At 36.8% G+C, this 18,691-nt stretch overlaps 1 protein-coding gene across 2 annotated transcripts in view; it reads left to right on the top strand.

Annotated features, from left to right (window-relative positions):
* Nucleotides 1-18,691, top strand: part of tnrc6c1 (trinucleotide repeat containing adaptor 6C1) — an 87,344-nt gene that overhangs the window by 28,563 nt on the left and 40,090 nt on the right. For both annotated transcript variants that reach the window (XM_028819068.2, XM_028819069.2), the window contains exon 4: nucleotides 15,852-16,172. In XM_028819068.2, coding sequence (XP_028674901.2) covers nucleotides 15,852-16,172 — 321 coding nt within the window. The remainder of the gene's footprint in view (nucleotides 1-15,851; nucleotides 16,173-18,691) is intronic.

The raw sequence follows: 18,691 nt of genomic DNA, 5'->3' as shown, positions 1-18,691 counted from the left end.
CGTATTTTCGGGCAGCGTCCTCTCTTCTTGCACTGTTTGTGACACTTCAGGTGCCCCGTTAGCTCCTGGGAGAGTGAAAATCTTTGTGAATGAGTGTAATCGGCACCATCGAAGCAGGACTCAATTTGTAAATTGCCCTGCACGACTACTTACTGTCCCTTAAGGTGAGTTCGGGTCACTAAAACCCCGCAACATTCAAGGTTGCTTTTGTGATGAATTATCTTAAGAAGTAAGTCACAGGCACGTAGTGCAAGGTTGTCAGGCAGAAATTTGGACGATCACATAGAAAATTTAATTTCTATACCACAGCAGTCGTGTAGCGCCTTTCACAAGGGATCTACTACTGAGAAATGATCCAAATACATTTTAGCTGCTGTTAGTACTACTTACCTGTTGTGTTATAGCACCTTTAAAATGTAGTTTACCCAAAACCACTCCAGTAGTGCTCAATGTATCTTTACTTTTTAAATGTTAATGTTTTACTGTTTAATAACTTACAGACTACATTTTATTTTTTACCCATGCACTCAGTGAGTGAAGCCACTGGGTAATCAGCTAGTATATAAATATAAATTAAAAATGATTGAAACACTGATTGTGTAAATGATGTGCAGAACATAGGCAAAGCTTGTCTGGAATGACATGAAACCAAATCTGTTTTTTTTTTTTCATATAGATTTGAATTATATTTCTATAGTGATATTCATTCTGACAGTCTTACTCCAAATATAGGCAGTTAAAAATGCCATCCATATTTTCAGCTTCAGCAACCAAAAGCTGATGTCTAGCAACCACTTTTAAAAGTTTTGTTGAGCCCTGTCAAAGCCAAAGCGCCAAGCTTGTTTGATGGTTAACAGTGCTTTGCTGACATGGTTACTCCTACTTTTGTGTGCCCTTGGTTCTGACCAAGCTATAGGCTGCATTTTCAAAATGCGATATAACCTATTGTTGATCATTTTATTTGCCTGGACCTTGAGAAATGCCAATCCACATAGTACTGACTGCTTCTGTAAAAGTTAAAGTAGATTAGGGCTTGCTTACACTTAACGAGAGCCCTCTGCCCTGCCTTTGTCTTTATTGAGCTAGGTATGTGTGTATATCAAAAGCTCTTTAATTGTGTTGATGTTTCGGCTGTTGTTCTTTTGTGCTGTTAACATTTAACAAGTCTAAAATGGACTAAATCAATGTCAATGAAAGGCCTTGAAGAGGAATGCTTTTTTTCAAGTTCTAGTAAATTAAATTTGAAATACTATCTTCTCTTGATTTATTTTATGTGTTTGACTAGCAAAATACCCGCACTTCGCAGCGGAGAAGTAGTGTGTTAAAGAGGTTATGAAAAAGTAAAGGAAACATTTTAAAAATAACGTAACACGATTGTCAATGTAATTGTGTTGTCATTGTTATGAGTGTTGCTGTCATATATATATACATATACACATATACACACATATACAGATATATTATATATACATATACACATATATTTTTTATATATATATATATATACACACATACATACATACATACATACATATATATATATATATATATATATATATATATATATATATATATATATACACACATACATACATACATATACACACATAGATGCACTTACAATAACATAGAAATCAATATAAACAACATTAACATCATTATCATATGAGAATATGAAGTAATATATAAGAAGCACATTTCATATAAATATAAATTATTAAACAGTAAAATCTTCTTCTATAATTTGCTACCGTGGCTTTTCGTTGGTCTGTCCAGGATTTTAAATCACCTGTAGCTTGCAAACCGTTTCACCTATTGACTTGAAATCTGGTACACATATAATACGTCACGTCTGCTATCCGCTTTATGGGTGATGATTGTATTACTCTTTTTATGTTTATTTTATTTTAGAATCAACTCCTATCTGCGCACACCAGGGCGGCCGTGGGCAGATGCGTATGGTGTATTCACTCCATGTTATCGTGCATTGCGCTGTCACTGGTATTTTGATAAAAGAATTTGAACATTATATAAGAAGCGTATAAATTATTAAACAGTAAAACATTAACATTTAAGAAGTAAAGTTACATTGAGTACTACTGCAGTGCCTTCGGGTATACCTCATTTTTTGTTTGCCCATTACATGCTTAAATGTATACATTTTTTGGTGTACCTACCCGAGAACACGCGACATATAACCGAGCGTGGGAGAAGCATGGATTTTAAACACGCGTTGAGTTCATCTGCTGGTCTCCCTCGTGGAATAACTGGTAATGTTTGACTAAAATCTACAGCGAGTTAAACGACATTACCTCCTTTTTTTTTTTTTTACGATCTCTGAGATCTTGCTTTTTTCGGTTCAAGGCTTCATAAGCTCTTTTATGTGCCATGGTGTACTTAATAAGTACTAATTATCCCAAACCATCATCTTTGAATGTTGCAAGACTTTCGCCTTGTATGTAGATCGGGGTAATTACATTCATTGCATTCCTAGTCTGAATCACAATCTGATTGTATGGGTGGTTACCTGGCACTGTAGGGTTGCCACCCGTCCTTTAAAATACGGAATCGTGCCGCGTTTGAGAATGAAATTGCGCGTCCCGTTTTGAATCAATACTGGACGGGATTGATCCCGTATTTTTTTTATAATTTTTTTTTTTAAAGCAGCGTGTCATGCAAATCATCCCACACGCATTTTATGAAGATGCCTCCTTTCCTACTTTTGATTGGGTAATACTTGATGTCATCGTTAGTTTGATTGGTCTTTTTAACTGTCCAGTGAGGAGGGCGTGTCTTTTAAGTAGAGTCTGCAAAGTGTTGGCACTGAGATGTGGCGTCAGCGCCATAGTTGAAGCCCCTAACGTTGCGGTCAGCAAGTCGGCTAACATCCGCCATGTGCCGTCTTTCAGTTGCGAGAAGCAGATCATAGAATGGTTGAAACTGTTGCCCCTAACGTTGCGCCACGGCGTGTGGTTCGTTTATACCTCGTGTCTTCTCATTAAACTTTTATCTCGCGAATATGTTATTGCAATCCGCAGCGGGAGCGTTTCTATAAACTTAATTTAAAGTTACGTTTTACACCGTGCTTTGTTTCCTTTATGAACATGCTTGTATGCTTCACTCGCTCCGTTCTCAATTGTTTAATTAATTTTTTGCTCTTCGCTGTTTCCGGCTCTTCCTCCATTTCCCCCTACTTCGTTCTTTTATCTCGCGAATATGTTATTGCAATCCTTAACGGGAGCGTTTCAATAAACTGATTGAAAATAGTTTTGCATTTACCTTTTTAGTAAAAGGCGAGCTTTTAAGCCTGAGAAATCACCCCGTAAATGCACACGTTTAATTGCACGTGTTAATATGTATGGTTACACAGTATTAAAAGACAGTGAACAACGTCAGTTACCTTTGTTCCCGCGTTTGATAAAAGGTGAGCTTTTAAGCCTGAGAAATCACCCCGTAAATGCACACGTTTAATTGCACATGTGTTAATATGTATGCTTACACAGTATTAAAAGACAGTCAAAAATTAACGTCATTTACCTTCGTTCCCGCGTGTGACTCGTGCTGTAAATCTCTTCCTTGTTTTTAGTTCACGTGATTACGTAGGAGGCGTGATGACGCGATACGTGACTCCGCCTCCTCCATTACAGTGTATGGACAAAAAATATGTTCCAGTTATGACCATTACGCTTTGAATTTCGAAATGAAACCTGCCTAACTTTTGTAAGTAAGCTGTAAGGAATGAGCCTGCCAAATTTCAGCCTTCCACCTACACGGGAAGTTGGAGAATTAGTGATGAGTCAGTCAGTCAGTGAGTGAGTCAGTCAGTGAGGGCTTTGCCTTTTATTATTATAGATCATGGACCAGAAAATGGTACAAAAACTACTGCATGTCCTGAATATAAAGGGGTAGTTAATTCATTGGTGTAATCTTGATATATTACAGTGATGTGTGTTATTTCAAAATTAGACAGTGTGTAGCCTTCATAATATCCATTTTAATACAAGGGCATTTGTTCTTCTATATTTTCACAAATGGGAAATGTTAAAATGAACAGAAATCAAGAACTTACTCTTTATAGGCATATAGAACATTAGGCTTGAAAAAAACAGACCTGTTGGGAGTGGCTAGGTAGGATAGAATATAGAAGAGCAAATCATATGCTTTCAGGTTGGCAGGATTCTGCAGCTCTAACTGCTATTAAATGTTCCTGCAGACTTTTATTAACTCTTGTCAAAGTCTTCTGGTTGTTGCAGGAATTTACTAGTAAATAGCAAGGTAAAAAGCATGTGTGAACAAAGCTGGAATTAAGTAACCAAATGGTAGCTTCCTGGGTCAAGACCTAGTGTAATTCCTGTGAGTCTGCTTATCTGTGAACAAAGACATAAACTTGTCAGATCAAGCACAGTAAGTGTCTTAACAGCTGTTTTCAAGACATGGAAATGCTGACAGTAAGTGAGCATTCATGTCCCTGAAAAGTTGTTTTCTGATTTGAAAGGTCATGGTCAAGTCTAGTATTATCCAATAGATTCAATTTCGTTACATTTTTATATTACACTGGTTAAGAGTCTTTACGCACCACTGATTGAATAGGTATGTTCTCTAGAAGTGGTTTGATCTCATTTATCTTTATATAATTATACTATTTTTGGGTCAGTGAGATTATTTTTGTAAACTTGAACTTAACACATTTACATTTTATAACTATACCTTAAAGTGATATCCTGTATTTGTTTAATAGGATAAGTGTTTACTTTTGTGCTACAGAAATAATTTTCTTATTTCTTTATAGGGTTGTTACGTGATCATCCACTGACCACTTGAAAGATATAAAATAGACAAAGAGAAATATGCAGAAATGTTTGGTTTTAAGAAAGATCAGAGAAACATACAGCATAGAAGAAGTCTAGTGGGTTTTGGACAACCAGAAATCAGGTTTTGCTTTATTGATAGTTTCATTTGATTATCGAAGCTCTCTCACTGAAATTAAGTTTCCTGGGCAGGGATGGAAGATTAGATGTTATTCTATGATGCAAGCAAGGATTTTGCTTGCAATTATTGCAAATCCTTGTGAAGCCTAGACGTTTATGGAACATTATTTGTGCCAAAATTAAACGCAGTCCAGTATTTTAACTTCTTTGAAATGCAATACATATGCAAGTAGGATATTGAATTTTGGTACAGTTTTATCGTGTCATAATTAAAAACATATCAACCAAACAATCAATTGTTTTCACTACAACACATAGTTTTATTCTAAGTTTAAAATACAGTTCAAAAGCATATTGTATTTTAACCCCTTATGCACTAAGGGGTTTTTGGCATTATTATGCCTAAATTACATACCCCAAAATAAACTATTACTCAAACCATGTAATAAAGGAGCTGCAGATTTTTAAAAGAAAGTATTTATGTGATTAAAAACCTTTGTCTACACTAATATCAACTGAATGAAGCAACAAATCTGGTGCTTTAGGGATTCCTCTCCAAAAACATGGATTTTACAGTACATAACCAAGACAATTTATGATGCACAAACCTAGAATCAAGAAAATGAAGGTTTATTTATTTAAGTAAATGCGTGTGTGAAAATATATATATATATATATATATATATATATATATATATATATATATATATATATATATATATAATATAAAATATATTTTGTACACCAGATTGGGGTTTTTCTTCTGCATTTTGTCCAATGTGTTTGTTTTCATTTTGTCTTTTTACTTTTTTCTTGCATTTCACATCTTGAATAATCTAAGTACATACAAGTGTTTTCATACCAGATTCTTCTAGTGCTGGCTTGTGGGGGACAGTGTCTTTGCTGGAAGATTGAGTGCAGGGCAGGATACTGACAGCCCTGAGCACAGAGCTAGTCATGCAGACACATACACCTAAACCAGCATTTTTCAGTTTCTCTGCCACTTTTGAGTCGTTAGTGGCAGTTGCAAGCATATGAGACTTGTTTATGATATAATCTGCCCCACCCTTGCCACCGAAGGGATCAACATAGCTAATTGGCAGGTGGTTGTGTGTAGGGTAGGGGAATTATATCATGAACAAACCACTTGGTTAAGCACCTTTTTTTCCCTCTTATGATACCTTGACATTCGATTTGGTTAATCCTCACCTGAACAGTGTAACAGTACTCACAGGAACACTAAGAAACATTTCCTGTACTCTAAGGTGAAATTGAAAGAGCACAGCTCAGTAAACTAACATTGGGGGAACGTGCTGCTGACAGTGTCCAGGTATCATAATTGATCCAATAGAGTCAAAACTGTGATCAGAATCTGACTCAAGATTTGTGCATAGCAATGTGTATAATATAACATAAGCTGTCGCAGAAGCAATTTATTTCCTGTCTTTCATGCACATCTGTGACATGTAATTTCAGTGGCCAATCATAGACAGCTATGTATCATTAATGAGCCTTTCACTGTATGTGGCTTGAAGTTGGTGAGATCTTTGATAAAAGCATTCACTCAGTTGTGACATGCTTCTTGCCTCCAGATACATTTGTGCAGATCACATGTTTTAATAATGAAAGAGAGTAGACAACTTTGAAAATTATGATTTATTTAAAAGAAGACAACCTTGGGTATGTAAAAATACAATTATTGCTTTTGGTTGATTTGGTTTACTGTAGCGTATACAAACCACTTTAAAATATGGCTATGTCACGAGGGCAGGACACCTCATGCATAAATGGCAACTTCATGTGCATAGATTGTATGCCATAACTAAAATTAAAGCAGATGTGTTGCATTTCTCTTAGCAGCAGCTCTGTGCATACATCATTTTGATTCAAGACCACACTTTAATCGTGCCAAAACTAAATGTAATCAAATGACCAATCAGAGTCAAGAGGTGGGACAAAGCCGTGGTTCAAACTGTTCTTTATTTTACAAGTTGTTTCTGAATTTTTCATCCTCTCCATACAATTGTTTAATATGTTGTTGTTAATCTCAGTTTAAAACAGTCTCCATCGATTGTTTGACTTTTCAGTACAAAGCATCAGTTGCTTCCACTTCCCTATATCTGTCTTCCCACCACCTTTCTCTCACCTGATTTGCCTCTCTCCTTCATTTATTGTTCACTTTCCAATTCTGTTGTTGTCCTTCTGTTCTTAGAATGTGAAAAGACAAATGATCATCTGTTTTTTCTGTACATTGACACTGTGACCCAAGATGTTTTAAGTACAGTAATCCCTCCTCCATCGCGGGGGTTGCGTTCCAGAGCCACCCGCGAAATAAGAAAAATCCGCGAAGTAGAAACCCATATGTTTATATGGTTATTTTTATATTGTCATGCTTGGGTCACAGATTTGCGCAGAAACACAGGAGGTTGTAGAGAGACAGGAACGTTATTCAAACACTGCAAACAAACATTTGTCTCTTTTTCAAAAGTTTTAAACTGTGCTCCATGACAAGACAGAGATGACAGTTCCGTCTCACAATTAAAAGAATGCAAACATCTTCCTCTTCAAAGGAGTCAGGAGCAGAGACTGTCATAAAGGCAGAGGAAAATCAATAGGGCTGTTTGGCTTTTAAGTATGCGAAGCATACTTAAAAGCACCGCGGCACAAAGCTGTTGAAGGCGGCAGCTCACACCCCCTCCGTCAAGAGCACAGAAAGAGAGAGAGAGACAGAGAAAAACAAGCAAGCAAAAATCAACACGTGCCCTTCGAGCTTTTAAGTATGCGAAGCACCGTGCAGCATGTCGTTTTCAGGAAGCAGCTGCACAAAAGATAGCAACGTGAAGATAATCTTTCAGCATTTTTAGACTAGCGTCCGTATCGTCTAGGTTTGCGAACAGCCCCCCCTGTTCAATCCCCCTACGTCAGGATCAGAGAAAGTCAGCGCAAGAGAAAGAGAAATGTAAGCTGGGTAGCTTCTCAGCCATCTGCCAATTAGCGTCCCTTGTATGAAAATCAACTGGGCAAACCAACTGAGGAAGCATGTACCAGAAATTAAAAGACCCATTGTCCGCAGAAACCCCGCGAAGCAGTGAAAAATTCCGCGATATATATTTAAATATGCTTACATATAAAATCCGCGATGGAGTGAAGCCCGCGAAAGGCGAAGCGCGATATAGCGAGGGATTACTGTATTGTTTTCTTCTCCTTTCCAATTTTTGACTCTGCACTTTCCGTTATTGCTTACTGCAGCTTCACCTTGTTCACATTCTCTATATTCTTATAGCTTCTTAATAGCATTTCTCTTCCTCTTTCAGCACACTTGATACACTTTGTTCTTTCTACATTTTCCATTTTTTCCATTAGCCATTGGTTTACCTTCTGTATCTTCTTCAATTTCAACTTACTTTCATCAAAACTGCAGTTCCATGCCAGATTTCACTGGATAAATTACATATTTTGTTGACATGTCAAATAAAAAATGTTATAGCTTCAACAAAAAAAATAAAACAATGGCATTTTTATGACAATAAAAGAGCAAGTATGACATTTAAAAAAGGTTTGGGTTTCCAGGTTTCCTATTAAGTCAATATTTAGTAACACCCCCTTTGGCAAAAATCACTACAGGTATTCTAGAGGAGACTAACTAAGCTAAATCTGGAACTGAAAAGAATGACCAGTGAGGAAATAGTAATGGAGTTGAACCTTTTTCATTTTAAGACAACAGAGATTAAGAGGTGACATGATTGGAGAGTGCAAAATGATAAAGATATGTACAGTAGATTCTCTATTGTTGCTTTAAAATAAATTGTTCAACAATATGGGGACACTGTTGAAAGACTTGTAAGGGCAAGAATTTCCATAAACCTTAAGTTTTTTCTTTACATAAAGAACTATATTAGACGTGGATTAAATTATCAAGTAAGGGTGTAGGGAGTAGAATTTTAGGGGCCTTCAAATCTTGTTTCTTTATTTTCTTGGAGAACCTCCTCTTCCAGTCACAGCACCATACAATACATTTGTTCTTTTTAAATAATTTATGGACATTTGAGTAACAGTTTCCACAACTTGACTAGATAGAATACTGAGACTGTGTCCTGTTGCCATCCTTCCTGCAGAGTTAAATACTTACTCTGCGTGTCTGACCTGTGTAGTATAAGCTGAATGCTAAGTACAACAACAGTCATGACCTTTATGTATACTGTGGCAGGGTTTGCACAATATTGGCAAAGTCGAAGGTAGCTGGCAGCTGTAGAAAAATTTTGTGAATTTTTTGGAAAAGGTAATCTAGTAGCTACATTAAAGCACTGTGGAACCTTTGTCCACTTATATGAGGAATTTAAAATACTTGTGTAAATAGTAAGTTAGTGAAGTACTCTTGAAAAAAGTTGGGCCCAGATGCTTTTCTGATGTTCTATACATTTAGAATCTACCTTATAACTATTAATAATAAAGGGTGATTGCAGGCACAAGTTTGATAGAGTCGTAAGTTGCTTGGGGGGGCGACCCGGCCTAGGTCCGGAAGAGGGCTTACACCTTCCCCAGACCACATGGGGGCGGGACCACGGGTACAGAGCTTTGAAGCTCAACCTGATAGGGGCCCGTGGTCACTGCCAGAGTGCGCCCCAATGCTTTTGGAGCCTGGGTGTGGCGGATGTGCTGAGGGGAAGAGAAGCGGGGACACACGGAGTGCTTCTGGGGGAGTGCCAGTGGAAGATTGCCGGGAAGCACCTGGAGCACATCCGGGTGATTATAAAAGGGGCTGCCTCCCTCCGTTCGTTGGCTTGAGTTGGGAGTGGAGAAGGACGGAGCTCGGGAGGAGAGGCAAGGAGGCGGCCTGAAGACTAAGGCATTCGAGTTGGCCTGGACTTTGGGGATTTTTGGGGGTTTTGAGGTGCACTTTTGTAAATATGAAAGTAAATAAATGTGTTGTGGGTGAACCATCGGTGTCCGCCTGTGTCTGGGCCGGTTTCCACAATAGGAACAATCTCCTCGCCACATCTAAGTTGACCAATACCACATTTGTTCCTGAAGCAGTTTTTCATAAGTATTCATTTATTTGTTAGTAGATTTTAGTTTTAATTGGCAGTTAATGTTTTTTCCATTGTATCTCATTTAGTACTGACACCAGTGGTCTTCAATTTCTTATGTTTTACTGCAAAGATTCAAAAGGTTCCTTATTGGAACTACTGATTTTTGAAGTGTCTTGATTTTGAAACTCTGTTGTTGTACGTTTTTAAAGATTATTTTGTTTTATTTTTACTGGTCTTTTTTCCCCACTAGTTAGTGTAGGGAAGGACATTGATCTTACAATGAGATTCTTCTGTGTATCTCATGTGATTTGTAAAGCAAATGCATCTTTAGCCACCTTCTTTTAGCTGAACAATGCTTTCTACCATTGTTCAGTCATTGTCAGAATGGGTATGTAACCAGATTGCCATAGTAACGGCACACCACCTGATGGGTTTTACTGAGAACTGCAGCATGTAAAACAAATCCCGGAGTGCACAGTGTTCAGTGAACAGTGGCGAAGATTAAAAATCTTTCTGCTGTGAAGGTCTAAGGGTACCACCCTGAAAAATTGTGACTTCCTTATTCATGGTTCTAAAATACTGTGATTTACAATTTCTAAAATATATGATTTATAGATGAAAAATGGTTAAAACAATTAGTTTTCGGTGATTGATCTGGTCACTAACTAGGTTACCATTTGAAAAATTTTATGCAGAAAATGATTTTAACGCTTTCAAATGTTTGTCAGTGTAGGCAGTGGAAACGGTAACTGCTGGGAATGTTTTACATGTCTATAAAACTTTCTTCTATTGAGGTATATTTGTGTTGATACTTCAAATGTTGCAAAAAAAACTGTAGTGAAAATGTTTTTGACAAGAAAAATATTTAATTTATACATAATTTGGTGTCATATGACAGGATTATCAGCAGGTGCCAATTCCCTCTTGGGTATTTGTGCAAACGTTGTAAACATTAGTAAAAGATGGTTTTACTGACCCCAAATGTCTCTTCCACACTTAGAAGTTTCTTGTAGGACTATTGTGAGCAGTTTCTTAATTTTGGTGCTGTCATCTTTGATTGTCATTTAGTGTGGTATTGAAACTGAGACATAAATATTATTAGAAACTAGCCTCTGTTAATTAGTAGCATGTGTATCCTTTCTACCTGTTTTTATCACCCTTATCAGTAGCATATAGAACAGTCAGGGAGGCCAAAGGTACATCATTTACAATATACATAAAATTCAAGGTGGAAACACAACAAATAATCTTTGTCATCTCCCTCTCTCTCTCACTATAAAGCAAAACTTATCCAACAGCAAGTGTTTTTTTGTTTTTTAGGAAATAATGTAATTATACAAATCATATTTATTATTAAACATCATTGGTTTATAAAAAACAAGTTGCCATCAGCAAAATTTACAGTTACTTATTGCTTAATGCATTTTCATTTTATCACTTGAAAATGTGAATTTACGTAGTTGATGTTGATATCACAGTGTTAGTGATTATAGTCCTAAAGGAGAAAAAATGAGAATATTTACCACCAGGATAAAGTTACCTTCCCATCTGTAAAACATGGCCAACTAAAAATTATGTTTCTACAAAATTTGGATTAATAGCATGTAGAGAAAAGCCAAGCAAAATGACACCTTTTATTGGCCAACTAAAAAGATTACAATATGCAAGCTTTCGAGGCAACTCAGGCCCTTTCTTCAGGCAAGATGTAAACTTTCGAGGCAACTCAGGCCCCTTGTTCAGGCAAGATGTAATGTTTACATCTTGCCTGAAGAAGGGGCCCTGAGTTGCCTTGAAAGCTTGCATATTGTAATCTTACACGGTACAACACCCTAGTACTACAGATTAATAGTATGCAAAAGAAAAATGACTACTATTCTGATACCACAAGTACTGCTGGGTTACATGTGGATAATTTAAAGCAAATAGACATTGTAAAATGCAGCAGATATGTGGATATTGTTCATACATCCATCATATATCAGCTTCTTTTCTGCTTTGTTATCATTACATTGTTCAGAGACATTTATTTAACTTTCCTCTGCATGAGAATATTTACGATCAAAAAAGTTTATTTTTTTATAATAAGGAATGCACTTTGGTCTTGATTTTTCCTTCTCTTCTGCCAAGTCCCACATTCTCTTCTTTTTTTATTTTTTAATGACTGCAGTTTTATTAAATCTTATTAAAAACAGAGTTTTCTAATTATAGTACAATACAAATTAGCTCTGTGATGTAATTATATGCCATTGTGATAGTGGTATGCAGGGTGCATGAACAAGTAATTATGGTACTGTATTTAATAATTTACTGTTGCTTGTGCCAGCTTTCCTTCTCATTGGACGTGTATGATAATTCAGGCACTGAAAGACACAACATCTAAATCGTATGTAATGTGAATCCAGCTGGAAGCAGTGGATTTGTTGCGAAGTTGTATGGTCCTTCATATTTTTTTTTTTTTTTGCATTCATGTAACTGGGCTGATTTAAAGGGAGTTTTTTTTATAAAAACTGTAAAAATTAGCAAAATGATGTTTTCCTCTTCCTGTGCACAAAAATAAATTGAGCATTATGTTTAATGTAATCCACCTTGATTTATCTTCATCATACTTTAAAGATACATCTAGCAGCTCAGATGAAATCTGATCTGCAAGTTGTTTAAATCCTAGTTTATCCTCCGATGCTGCTTTGTTTACCCAAACAGTACATTTTGCTGTGTGATTTGATCAAAGTCCCCTTCCCCTCCTTTCTTTGGAGCCAATTTGACTTTTTCCCCCCACTAAATAAGGTTCACCATACTCATGCTGCTTCTTTTTAAAACCACTTCTCAAACTGTTAACTGCTTTACTGTTGTGATGCATTTCCAACTTTGTAGCCTTTACATGCAGCATTTGTTTTCAAAGTTGCCTATTACAACTTCTCTTTCCCACTGATCAATTCATATGTACTTTATTTCTTGTCAGAGTTTACAGAGATAAATAGAAGGTAGCCTGAATTTTAGAAAAGTGAATTACACATTTCTTCTTAATTTTGAAAAAATAACTAGGAAAGAGAGTGCATTACGTGAGTAACTGTGTAGCTTCAAATCCAGTGCAAGTGCCAAAAAAAATGTTTCTGACTAAAGGGATTTTATTTTTGTATAACAAATGGAACACATTCATTAAAGATATTAGCCAGACTGAGGAAAGTCAGGGTGTGTAATAAACGTGTTTGCAGACATTATATTGGCGACACACAGAGATGGATCCCTGTAAGGGATAGTGCAGTCTGAGCTGAGGCCCCGCTCGCCACTGCTGTGCCTTGCATTTCTCCCTTGTATTGAACAGGTAATGTGCAAATTCAGAGATTTTGAAAGTAAAAAAGATAAAAATTATTGGAATCATAGAGGAAACAAATTTATAGCACAGACCAGAGGGTAAATTTATTTTATGTTATTATTGTTTTTTTTACTTTTCATGCCTCTCCCAATCACACGTCCCTGTACTGAAGTGCAGTCATGGTGCTAGAGAAGTACTGATCCAGTTGGTCCTGCACTGAAACTCCGAGACTCTTTTCTTCTTCTTGCACGCTACATTTGCTTTTATTATCATCTGCGCTGTAACTAAAGTATTTCCACACTTTACTTTCTTGTTTTCTACCCGTGAACATCTGTGCAGAACTCGCCATTGGCAACCACAAGTACTTACTGCTTCAACCCGACGAGCCAAATGTGCTCAACAAATGAATAACGGTTCTTTACAGAAGTTGCGCCACGTGACTATAGTAAGCCCAAGGTACAAGATCACCGCATAGTGAACAGCGCAACGTAACTGAACGCTCAGGGCGACTGCACCGGATTGAACGAAAATGTTATTGCTGTTTTTTTCATTTTTACTCAATTTTCGTTCTCGTTTTAGGTCGTTCACATATCACTCATTTTTACTTTTATTTAGTTTTAGTTCCTCTATTTGCATTAATTTCAGTTCTCGTTCTTGTAAAACGAAAAACAATATTTTTAGCTCTAGTTCTTGTTTTTGTTATGAAAATATCACTGGTGCCATGCTGAATTTTTGCACCCAAAATGAAGTCGGTCTGCATTCACAGTACTATGCATCATAATGTGGAGTTTGGGCAAGACGGAGAGAAAAAAAAAAAACCCACCATGTTCAAATGACATAGCGCTTTCTAATAATGACATTTTCATGTATGGATGTGTGTGTGTGCATGCGCAAGAGATGTCAAGACAGATTTGATGTCATTCAAGTGGTTACTGGAATATAAAATAACCATTTTTGCAAAGGTATAAAGAAACAAGTATGTTTTTATTCAAGAATAAAACTGAATAACAAAAAATTCGTGATAATAAGATACTAGTCAGACATGATTCACCAGTGTTTGTGTGTCTGCTCCTATCCTTTCAGCAATATCTTTTACAGGTAGTAAAAATTTACACCGGGTGTTACAGACTGAAATCAAATGTATGTTTTTATTATATAATTGTAATAATAACAGCAGCCCACTACTCAAAACGTGAATAATCCAGACTCGAACTCACAACCTCTTGATTACAAGACAACAGTGCTTATCTCTGCACCAGCCAAACGGACATGTTATCTGATATTTGGGCTTTGTGCCAAGAGATTTAACCACGCCCAGGGCCGGAAATAAAAGACAAAGAGTAAATGACAAAGTAGAACGTCGTAAAGAGGTTCCAAAATGTTGGTGCGATACACGTGCAGAGCAGGTTAGAGATAATGAAAGTGCTAAAATTCGAAAGTCTCGAAAAATGATAGTAAAGATCACATTAGCGCAAACAAACGGAAATTATTACTCGGTGAAATAACAGAATAGCGAAAAGAGACTGAATATATTGTTCGGATTTAAACTTTAAGTCAGAGCTTGTAGATTGTCTAATTCGTGTTGCCATCAGGGAAAAGTAGTGTTTTTTCCCCCAATGAAGAGGCGTATCCGTGAGAATTAAGATTTGTTGTTTGGTGAAAGTGAAATCCACATACACGAGCGGCAGAGATGCGAAGTGGCTGGTGCAAAGCGCAGGCTGGGGGGTTGGCGAGCGAAGCCCCCTAGTATCCCAAATAACAATATATTATTTACCCTATACAATTCCAAATACCTCACTGCCAGATAAAGAGACTTCAGCAGCTGAGTTGACTTCAGGTGCCTCTGGGAGGGGAGGGGGGATGAGTGAGCAGGCTGCCTGCTGGCAGTGCCAATCAACATATTTGCAAGACAAAGATGCTGATGAGGAGGTGCAAAGGAATTTAAGGTGGCCCGGCATTACAATATTTTTAATAGACTTCAGGGATTCTAGTGTTAATGCAGTATTCTCTTACTGTGACTTTTTAGAAACCATTGTTAAAATTATTGGGCTAGGTGTCTGAGCAGCATTTTACTTTTGTGGAGAAATTGAAGAGTTTGAAAATAACAGTAACTTCATGTCTACTTAGTTTGGATGTTATGTCTAGCAAAAATGTTTAGTTTTATAACACAGAATGATATTTCTAAACCTCATGGTTGCGGATCAGAATCTGCTGCATTTTGATTTACAGTATGTATGCCTAAAGAGTATCCCACTTTAATTAGAAATACGGGAACATTGGAAGTTGAATTTATGCCTATATTTATCAAGAGAGATGGATGGCATTCATCCTTGAACTACAAAGTAAGTTTTGATATAAACTCTGCTGATTAGCTGAAGATAATAAAATAGTCTTAAAATTAAGAAAGAGAAAAGCTACAATAAAATAATTTCAGTCTTCTCATGTCAAGATGCAGGTGGACACAGCAAGCGCTTTCCAATTGTATTTCCTCAATCTCATTGAATGTTCACTTACTCTATTCATGAAAGGATAACTCTTAAATTCCTTTTTGTCTGTCTGTCTCTCTTTTAATTATCACAGCTCCTGATTCTGCCAAACTAAATCCCAGCAATCTCCACCCAGCCAATACTAGTGCAAGTTCTTCTGTTTCCAGCATTAACAACAGCGGCAATGGCAAACGTCCTCCTGCCACTGTCCAACAGCAGCAGCTGGCTTCTCCACGCTTCCCTCCCCGAGAGGTTCCCCCACGTTTTCGCCAGCACGAACATAAGCAGCTATTGAAGAGAGGGCAACCACTGCCAACAGGGACCCTGTCTGTGGTCACGGGCCCAACAGGGGACATCTCTGCTTCTTCCTCCACCAACAGCATATTGCATCCAAGTCCCAATAAACAGCACTCAGGTAAGGCTCTTATAGCTATACAAAAGAAAAATATATTTTTAGAGCATTATAGCAAAACCCTCTTTGGGACTACCTTGGGTTCAATTGTTTTTTTAAATTTAAGTGCTGTTTGGAAAACCATTCTGATGTAATTCTGCTTTAGCAAAACCATGGAAGTGCTAATATATTACATAATGTCCACTTTTTAATTTAATGGGAACACAAAGGCTTGTAATACGGAGCTCACAGTTTACTTTCCACTACATCATCAAGTATACCATTACCCTGATGTTTAATGGTAGTTTTCTTTGGTTGAGGAGTGGTATAAAATTGGATTGTTTGCATTTAAGATGTAAATTGCATAACTGTGCCAGAGAAAAATAATGTTAAGTTTACCTTTGTCATTTGCCAGCAGGGTATCCACTTTATTTTTTCTGCAAGTCAAGATAAGTAACCTTTGTTGTCATGTATATTGGATATTATTATTGTTGGGTTCATCATTCTTGTTTTCGGTAACAGAACAGTTTTGTTGGTGTGCTTGGAGTAATCTGACTATAGAGCAGCTTTTCCTCCTTAAAATAACCTAAAGGTGGAGCTGCATTTTATGGATTGTTTGTTTGTATCGTGAACACTAGTTATGTGTTGTTATAACATCTCTTGCATGTGAGGGGCGAAGCAAAGGTTTCTGGAATTGTTTTTAAAAAATTAAATAAGTAAAAAATGAAAAAATTATTATCATACAACTTACACTAATTCCATTTTATTCACCCAATATACTCCCCTTGAGATGTAATGCCCATGTCTAATCGCATTTTCCATTTCTAGACACATTTGCTGTACTCATGTTTTGTTACATGTCTAGGGCCTCCGCCATATTTTTTTTTTACCTCTGGATTTCTTCCATGGTAGCATATAATTGTTCCTTTATTATTGCATTGTCATGGTGCACCATCCAGTTTTGATTGCAGCAGTTCTGTGGACATTTTTTCCTGATACTTTTCCGTAGGTACCACGGTACTTCAGTGTAATGTTGCTGATTAAAAGATCGTCCATTGGGAACAAACTATTAACAGATCTGTTTGTGTAATTTTTTTTTGTTTTTGAAGGGAAAAGAAAAATGACTGAAGTCACTTGCCCAATTGTAGAATAAACGTCAGAAGTATACACTCAATGAACTGAGCACGATTCCACTTAGCAGACTGATTAACAATAATGTACTCCTAGCTATTGCACACCTACATTTTCAAATGTAATGGTTTTTTAGAGTTTAAAAAGAATGTTGAGATAAACAAAAACAGTGGTGTACAAAAGTATTTTTGTGAGCACATAACACTTTGTGCCATGATCAAGATGGCATACAGCAGCAAGAGACCACTCCTATTAGCTAAGAGCAGGAAAATGAGAACACACCACACATAATCACCAAAACTCCTGATCAAAAACAGATCCTCTTCTTTGCTGTGACATATAGATGATAGCATTATAATTTGATGTACTGTAGATTCCGGAATATAAGCCGAAAATTTCGTCCTAGATTTTTAGCTTGGAGTTTGGGGATCGGCTTATACAATGAGTATCATTTCAGATTCAAGATTTCCAGCGCGATGCCGGTTTTGCCGATGAATGCGGAAGTAATTAATGATGAAACCACAGCGCCATCTTTCAGATGAAGAAGTAACTTTGCATGCCGGTACTTTAAATTAAATAAAGAATTTATTCAAAAAAGTGTTTTAGTTGTTGATTTTATTAATAAAATTTATAATAAATTATCGGGAAGTTTAAAATAAAATACCAACTGTAAATGTCACTATAAAAAATCCTTGAATGAAGAAATCGCCAATCCTCTTACCTCTGCCGTACAGTAATTAAGATGAATGAGTATCGTACTTGAATTTAAAGATTAGGATTAGTAAGATTTGATGAATAGTTAGTTACTGTTCAGCATAGTAAGGTTCGATCCATTATGAAACAAAAAAAAATAAGATTTTATATTTAATATGTAATTATAATTTTATTTACAATGATCCCGGGTAAATTATTATACAATAGCACAGAGCAATTTAATACTGTTCACAAATAACTTCATAACAATACATGATTAATAATTCATATGAATTAGTTTACTAATTATCAGTTGAATAACAAGCATGCGCTTTCTGAAAACTTTTATCTAAGCCCCATGATGGCTCCTAAACGTGCTGCTTTTTCTATGCCTTCTGACAATGAAACTAAGCGCCGGAGGAAGATGCTTACCATCCAGGAGAAGGTGAAACTCTTGGATACGATCAAGGATGGCAATACCCTACAAAAGCCTCCTCACGCATATGAAAAGGCAACGCCAGCAACTGCCTATCAAGATGTTCTTCAGCCACGCACCCAGACACCCACTGCCTACTCCTAGTACTCCTTCGGCGGAAGAAGACAACGACGCACCTGCTGAAGATACTGCACCACCTTGTCACGCTTGGGTCACAGATTTGCAGAGACACAGGAGGTTGTAGGAAAAAAAAGAACTTTATTCAAAGCACTGCAAACAAACA

The sequence above is a fragment of the Erpetoichthys calabaricus genome, chromosome 14 (genome assembly GCF_900747795.2).
Source record: "Erpetoichthys calabaricus chromosome 14, fErpCal1.3, whole genome shotgun sequence".
Lineage (NCBI taxonomy): Eukaryota > Metazoa > Chordata > Cladistia > Polypteriformes > Polypteridae > Erpetoichthys > Erpetoichthys calabaricus.
Note: the sequence above shows the minus strand (reverse complement) of the source record. Positions and strands in the feature narration are given on the sequence as shown.